Raw genomic sequence first — 8,079 nt, forward strand, 5'->3', positions numbered from 1 at the left:
CATAGAGGAAGAATAAAATAGTGTGCCGAGTGTAGTGAGGCACCGGGCCCGCTGCATGGCTCCCCCTTGTGGGCATTTCAGCGGTCAGGATTCTGGCGTTGGTATTTCGACCGTCGGGATTCCGACCACCGGGATTTCATACTGATCCCGTGTGCGCTATATAAGAATCTGTTAATAAATAAATAAATAATAAATCCCATGTGAAATAGAACCCTCATGTTTGTAAATTTCCCCCTTTATGTCTCAAAAAATAGAAATACATCTCTGCTAACCCCTTGTGGCTATATAGGAATATGCATCTAGTTATACTGAGTGATAAAAAATAAGTTATTTTCACCCAGTGTTATAGTGAGCGGTTTAAATAATGTAACTCACTTATTTGAGGTTCCACGTTTATGACTCCTCCCCAAAAAGTCGCGGAGCGGAAGGTTTTGACTACCAAATTTATGTTTGTGATAGGGATCTTTGTTGTCGTCTGCCACCGGCTGTACACAATCATGTAATTACATGGTTTGGTGTGTGGTATATAAGCCCCAGTCCTTTTATATCTACTCATGACAATGGGGATAGCAAGTTAACCAGTAATTACTGTAAGAAGGGGACCAGACTCCAGTTCATAACTTTTATTGCACAAAGAAAACAGAACTGAAGCATTTCAAAGTCTTCCAGGGCCACCAGTAATTGTTACAGTATATCGGTTTACTAACCCACGGAGGGCATCGGAGCATTCAACAATCTTATTCACCTGGGAGAGTGCGGAACATTTAGATGTATTATATATCGGCCAGAAGGGGAGAGAGGCGAGTCTTCTAATTATTTTACCTTTATTGGGAGTAGAGATCATAGAGTTTCATGTGTAATTAGGGGCAGATGTACAGTACTAAGCTTAGGAGAGTGATAAAGTACCAACCAATCAGACACAGCCTGTATCATGGCAGTAAGGAACTGATTGGCTAATTTTTTCTCTCTCTCTCTCTCACTTTATCACAAGGTTTAGAACATATTCCCCTTAATGTGTATTTAAGTACAAATGTCTTAATTAAAACTATTTCTTCTGCCGTGATGACACCATTTATTCACCAGCGCAGTGTCCGAAAATTAATCTTCATAATTTTTTTATGTACCTGGTAAACTGTCCTCCCACCCTTGGTGCGCACATCCTGCCTCTGTGTACTTGTCGCTGGTGTGTTGGATGGGACTATTTTGTGCTGTGTTGCTGTGAATTTTGCTCTTTTACTAAGCCAGATAGGTTATTTAGCGCATCAGCCATTTTGACCAAGTTATTCTCTATTCGTTCCATAATAGTGGCTATCTTATTTTGGTATATTAAGCTCTGTTTCATGTACTGGACCATCCGGAGTGTTTGCTTATCCCCAAGCGGTGCTGCTTCCACGGAGTTCTCAACATCTGGAAGTTCCGGATGAACCTGATGTTGTTGTTGATTTGAAGTGTCTGGAATTAAAAACATAACTGTAAGTACTGTATCAGCCAAAATATAATAGCCCCTTTCTTCGGCGGCATTGCGGGATGCTGGACAAACGCTGAGGTTTTTTTAAAGGGGCAATCACTTACAAGGCAAAACCATGCCTTGTAAATGATTGCCCCTTTAAAAAACATCGGAGTTTGGCCGCTGAACTTGGAGGATATTACATTTGGATGCATGTGTCAGACAAACAAGACTCTCCTCCCTGGTATATATATATATATATATATATATATATATATATATATATATATATATATATAAGCAGTGGCATAGCTACGTTTTGGGCTCCCCCCCCCCTGCCGTTAGGGTGGGGGCGCCCCCCCCCCCCCCCGCCAAGCACCCCTACCCCGCCGCCCATGCAAACCCCCCCTCAATCCCCCACAGCCTTACCTATCTCGCTGGTCCCGGCGGCTCCGTTCTTCTGCTGAGGACCACCAGAAAATGGCCGCCCCCATACAGACAGTTTCAGAGAACTGTGTGCTATATGGGGGCGGCAATTTTGTAGTGGTCCTCAGCAGAAGAACGGAGCCGCCGGGACCAGCGAGATAGGTAAGTCTGCGGGGGATTGGGGGGGGGGGGTTTAACTATAGCACCGCAGCCCCCGGCGCCCCCACATGCACAGCGCCCCCCTGCTATAGTTACGCCGCTGATATAAACGCAATGTATAAAGATATCGGCGACTAATTATTGTAAAACCACTAAATCTAAATATATATATGGGCAATATAAAACAATTTATATAAAAATATCAATTTATTAACCCCTTCCCGACATATGACGTACATTTACGCCATATGTCGGTTGGGGGTGAATCAAGCCAGCTCACGGAGTGAGCTGGCTTGATAGAGAGCAGGTAATGGCTGTATATTACAGCCATGTCCCTGCTCTCACGGCCACGAGCGGCGAGTTCGCCGATCGCGGCCGTTTAACCCTTTAAGCACCGCGGGCAAAGCGCCCGCAGTGCTTAAATAGCTGATCGGAGGGGGGGGCGCCCCCCTCCGGCGCCGATCGGGGCCCCCCGCAGCGCGATCGGAGGGTGCCGATCGGTTGCCATGGTAGCCAGGGGTCTAATGTAGACCCCTGTGCTGTCCGTGTATTCATACCTATTACATCCTGCCTCAGGCAGGATGTAATAGGAAGTGCAAAAAATCACTACGTTCAGCCATAGAGCTCTATGGCTGAACCTAGTACAGGCGATCGCGCCCCCTAGTGGTCAAGTACACTAGGGGGCCTTGTAGTAAAAGTAAAAAAAAAAAAAAAATAAAGTTTAAAAATAAAAAAAAAATAATAAAATATTAAAAGTTCAAATCACCCCCCTTTCCCCATTTCCCAAATAAAAATAAATAAATAATAAAAAAAATAAACATATTTGGTATCGCCGCGTTCCTAAAAGTCCGATCTATTAAAATATAACATTAGTTATCCCGCACGGTTAAAGGCGTAAACGGAAAATAATCCCCAACGCCAAAACTACGCTTTTTGGTCGCATCGCGTACCCAAAAAAAAATAACTAAAAGAGATCAGAAAGTCGCCCATATCCCATAATGGTATTAATTAAAAAGTACACTTCAGCCCGCAAAAAATGAGCCCTCACCCAGGTCCGTAGGTGGAAAAATAAAAAAGTTATAAGCCGCAGAACATGGCGACGCGACGCAAATTCGAAAAACCGTAACATTTTCTATTTTTTTTTTTAGTGGTAAAATGTAACGAAAACTATATAAGTTTGGTATTACCGGAATCGTAACGACCCATAGAATAAAGATAACCCATCATTTTAAACGAACTATGAACTCCAAAAAAACCGTAACCAGCGCAAAATTGTGGAATTGCGTTTTTTTTTTTTTTTACCCCACATTGAATTATTTCCTGATTCCCCAGAATATTATACGGTATAGTAAATGGTACCATTAGAAAGTACAACTTGTCCCGCAAAAAAAAAGCCCTCATGTGTCTATATAGCCGGAAAATTAAAAAAGTTACGCTTATTTGAACACAAGGAGGAAAAAAAAAAAAAAAATTACCTTAAAAGGCAATGTCGGGAAGGGGTTAAATGACAAATTTGGTATACTAAGAAAAACATAAAGATATAAAAAAAGTGAGTTTTAAGAGAAAATAAATAAATAATTTGGACATATATTATAAAAAGACAGAATTATTAGTAAAGAAAAGCACACAGCACAGAGCACAGATCCCAACCACCCTCTTCCCTCTCCTATAATGGAGTGAAGATGGCGGGGCGTGAGTGCATCTTATATAAAATCCAGATCCCGCGAGAATCCGATAGCACGATGATGGCGTTTTGCCTCGTTTTCAGTCCGGAATCGGGCGGGAACTCCCGAGTCAGCTCGGATCCGGACTCGGATCGCGATGTTAGGGTGGGTTCGGATCTCAAAGATCTGGACCCGCTCATCTCTATATTAAACATGTATAGTTTTAATATCTAACACAAAATCCAAAAATATACTGCTAGCCGAGTTGGCTCACAACAAAATTAACCCTAGAATATCTGTGTGTACCTGTACATGTGGTAGGGAATATAGATTGTAAGCTCCACTGGGGCAGGGACTGATGTGAGTGTTCTAATATTCTCTGTACAGCACTGCGGAATATGTGTGCGCTATATAAGAAACTGTTAATAAATAGAGATGTGCAGCGGCCACTTTTTCGGGTTTTGGTTTTGGATCTGGATCTCCCTTCGTGTTTTGGATCTGTATTGGTTTTGGCAAAACCACCCTTGTGGGTTTTGGTTTTGGATCTGGATTTTTATGAAAAAATGCTAAAAATGGCTAAAATAACAGAATTTGGGCCTGTTTTTGCCCCTAAAGTATTATTGACCTCAATAACATTAGTTTCCACTCATTTCTAGTCAATTTTGATCACTTCACAGCTTACAAAATTGTTTTCATTTACTGTAGTTGGGCCAAAAGGGTATACCGAGGTAGCTGGATGACTAAGCAGTGGGCATCACATACATGTGGACCTTACACTTCCAACCTGGCACATCTTGGAAGCAGAGCGGCACTGCAGGGGCAGACAGGGCGGCAGTTTAATAAACTATCCCAAAAAAAGAGAAATGCTCCAAAGAGCAAAAAATACAAAGAGGTATCGGCCTTGTCATGACTGGTGGTAGCAGCTTCAGCACTTCTATCAGGTTGCTGATCTCCCACTATTTCCTCCATCATCCTCCAAAAATGTGTTTTTATTTTATTTATTACTTTTATTTATTTTTCTTACTTTACACTGGACACAGCCTGTCACACTGGACACAGCCCCTTGGACACTGGACACTTCCCCTGGACACAGCCCCTGGACACTGCCCCTGGACACTGGACACAGCCCGTCACCCTGGACACCGCCCCTGGACACTGGACACAGCCCCTGGACAATGGACACAGCCTCTGGACACAGCTCCTCTACACTGGACACAGCCGTCACACTGGACACAGCCCCTGGACAATGGACACAGCCTCTGGACACAGCTCCTGTACACTGGACACCACCCCTGGACACTGGACACAGCCCCTGTACACTGGACACAACTCCTGTACACAGCCCCTGTACACTAGACACAGCCCTTGTCACACTGGATACAGGCCCTGTCACACTGGACACAGGCCCTGTCACACTGGACACAGGCCCTGTACACAGCCCCTGTACACCAGGGTTGCCGACCCTCCCGGAATTTCCGGGAGTCTCCCGAAAATCGGGGCTCCCTCCAGGCCCCCCGGAAGGGTGGGCAACCCTCCCGGATTCAGGGGGGACCCCCACTGTCCCCCGGATCGCGGCATTAAAATGCCGCAATCCTCGGGTCTCAGAGGAGGGGGCGGAGCTAAAATGACACATTTGCGTCATTTTAGCCCCGCCCCCTCCACGGAGATCACTGAATTAGCTGGGTTAACAGCATGGGGGCGGGGCTTAGTGATGTCACGTTTAAGCCCCGCCCCCTGAGCGGCTACTGAATCTCTCCTCTCCGGGCTTCTCCCGGAGAGGAGAAGAAGAAAGTCGACAACCCTGCTGTACACTGGACACTGCCCCTGGACATTGGACACAGCTCCTGTACACAGCTCCTGTACACTGGACACAACCCCTGTACACTGGACACAGCCCCTGTACACAGGCCCTGTACACTGGACACAGCCCCTGGACACTGCCCCTGGACACAGCCCCTGGACACTGGACACAGCTCCTGTACACAGCTCCTGTACACTGGACACAACCCCTGTACACTGGACACAGCCCCCTGTACACTGGACACAGCCCCTGTACACAACCCCTGTACACTGGACACAGGCCCTGTCACACTGGACACAGACCCTGTCACACTGTACACAGGCCCTGTCACACTGGACACAAGCCCTGTCACACTGAACACAGCCCCTGTACAGCCCCTTTTACACTGGCCACTGCAGCCCCTGTACACTGGACTTGTGTACAGCAGCCCCTGCAGACCCTAATCGAGTGAGCAGCAGCAAAATAATATATTATTATTATTATAGCACAGCACAGAGCACAACCACCCTCTTCCCTCTCCTATGCTGGAGTAAAGATGGCGGGGCGCGCGTGCGTCTTATATAGAATCCAGATCCCGCGAGAATCCGACAGCGCGATGATGACGTTTTGCCTCGTTTTCGGTCCGGAATTTAGGCGGGAACTCCCGAGCCGGCTCGGATCCAGACTCGGATCGCGAAATTCGGATCTGTCCGATCCCGGAGATCCGGACCCGCTCATCTCTATTAATAAATAAATTAAATTAAAATTTAGCAAGGTATTATGTACTTACCGAGTATAGTCAGCTCCACCGTGTGGCGTATCAGACTGTCCGCCTGGATCTCCACTGTGTAAGGACCCTCAAACTCTTTCTTGAGATTTACAATCAGGAGGGAGCCATTCGGATACCCAACAGCTTCCAAAAGGTAACTTCTCCCAGGTATTAGGGAAAAACCTTGCAACCTCAAAATCTGATTGGCTGCATTTGTAGCACTTCCTCTGTACCACTCTGAGTATCGGATCCTCCCAGTGACGCCAATTACATTAAACATGACAGAACCATTTACCAGCGGTGCCGGTGGGCTCAGCTCAATGCGACCAATGGCCGGATCCGTCCATACGGCAAGAAGAGCTGCAACAGACGATGACATTAGGAGCACACACTCACATACACTATTATTACATTTATGTCAAGGTCAACTCCAAAAGATCAATGCGCACAAGTCCACAGAGAATGTTTACACACAAAACGGTTGACATGAGTCTTTCGCTTTTTTTTAGTGTCAGTGCCGACACCTGAACTCATGGGCTGTGTACATAACCCCCGATCCTCAGGGTATCCATCCAGCACATATATTACATACATTATAACACGTATGTTTATATGTGCTTAATGATCCCCCCCCCTATAGGGTCGGCGCTGCAGCCACTGCTAACTACAATATATCATGTAACATAAAACCATCCTTGCCGACTTTTAATGTCACCTCTCTGGGAGAAACACTTGCTGTATGTCCAGGGGGGGATTCAAGTATACATAACACATAACATGCCACCTTTCCAAAGTTTCATCTCACAGACTGTAATAATGTATGGGGGCTCTCTCACATAAACCATAGCTATTATAGCACAGCCTCTCTGAGGACCTTGTTACCCCCGTGCTACAATGTACCAGTTACCTGTCAGGAGGCAGACCCCCGGGGCCATCGCAGTCACCATCGCTCTTACTGAGGCAGGCTGGTGGGGCAGTAAATGGAGTTTCCGCAGTTGTGTGATCTAGTTCCCTTCAGCAGAGTTTCCCCCTGTACATTCCAGATTCCTGGTCTCTGCTTGTCTTCTTCTAGTCCAAATTCCAGTGTAACTGACCCTGTCACAATGTTCAGTCTGCAAATAAGCTAGAATCCCCTATATCACTCCCACTCTCTACTGATACCATTCCCTGTGCTGTCCAAAACCTCCTTCTTTACTGAAGTGTTCCTCCCCTGTCACCTGAAACTGTCCCTAACTCATCCCCTGTCCTCTCTCCATTCCCTTCCTCCCCTGTCCTCTCTCTATTCCCTTCCTCCCCTGTCCTCTCTCCATTCCCTTCCTCCTTTGTCCTCTCTCCATTCCCTCCCTCCCCTGTCCTCTCTCCATTCCCTTCCTCACCTGTCCTCTCTCCATTCCCTCCCTCCCCTGTCCTCTCTACATTCCCTACCTCCCTCACCTGTCCTCTCTCCATTCCCTCCCTCACCTGTCCTCTCTCCATTCCCTCCCTCCCCTGTCCTCTCTCCATTCCCTCCCTCTCCTGTCCTCTCTCCATTCCCTCCCTCCCCTGTCCTCTCTCCATTCCCTCCCTACCCTGTCCTCTCTCCATTCCCTCCCTCCCCTGTCCTCTCTCCATTCCCTCCCTCCCCTGTCCTCTCTCCATTCCCTCCCTCACCTGTCCTCTCTCCATTCCCTCCCTCCCCTGTCCTCTCTCCATTCCCCCCCTCCCCTGTCCTCTCTCCATTCCCTCCCTCCCCTGTCCTCTCTCCATTCCCTCCCTCCCCTGTCCTCTCTCCATTCCCTCCCTCCCCTGTCCTCTCTCCATTCCCTCCCTCCCCTGTCCTCTCTCCATTCCCTCC

General features: G+C 47.1%; 1 protein-coding gene across 1 annotated transcript; it reads right to left on the reverse strand.

Moving 5' to 3' along the window:
- Window positions 1-608: 608 nt before the first annotated feature.
- On the reverse strand, window positions 609-7,420 carry LOC146042247 (cell adhesion molecule CEACAM8-like). The gene is made up of 3 exons (XM_083162169.1): window positions 7,153-7,420; window positions 6,267-6,605; window positions 609-1,452 (listed from the first exon to the last, which is right to left on the reverse strand). The coding sequence occupies exons 1-3, from the start codon at window positions 7,190-7,192 to the stop codon at window positions 1,199-1,201; spliced, it is 633 nt and encodes a 210-aa protein (XP_083018295.1). The 5' UTR covers window positions 7,193-7,420; the 3' UTR covers window positions 609-1,198.
- Between the last annotated feature and the right edge of the window lie 659 nt (window positions 7,421-8,079).

This window comes from Crinia signifera, chromosome 19 (genome assembly GCF_055691185.1).
Source record: "Crinia signifera chromosome 19, ASM5569118v1, whole genome shotgun sequence".
Lineage (NCBI taxonomy): Eukaryota > Metazoa > Chordata > Amphibia > Anura > Myobatrachidae > Crinia > Crinia signifera.

What these genes read in the sequence shown, in the direction of transcription:
- LOC146042247 (XM_083162169.1), bottom strand. Translation starts at nt 7,192, where the DNA reads ATGGTGACTGCGATGGCCCCGGGGGTCTGCCTCCTGACAG. An exon ending in GGGGGTCTGCCTCCTGACAG is followed by an intron (nt 6,606 to 7,152) that starts GTAACTGGTACA and finishes CGTCTGTTGCAG; the next exon opens with CTCTTCTTGCCGTATGGACG. An exon ending in GGTGGAGCTGACTATACTCG is followed by an intron (nt 1,453 to 6,266) that starts GTAAGTACATAA and finishes TTTTAATTCCAG; the next exon opens with ACACTTCAAATCAACAACAA.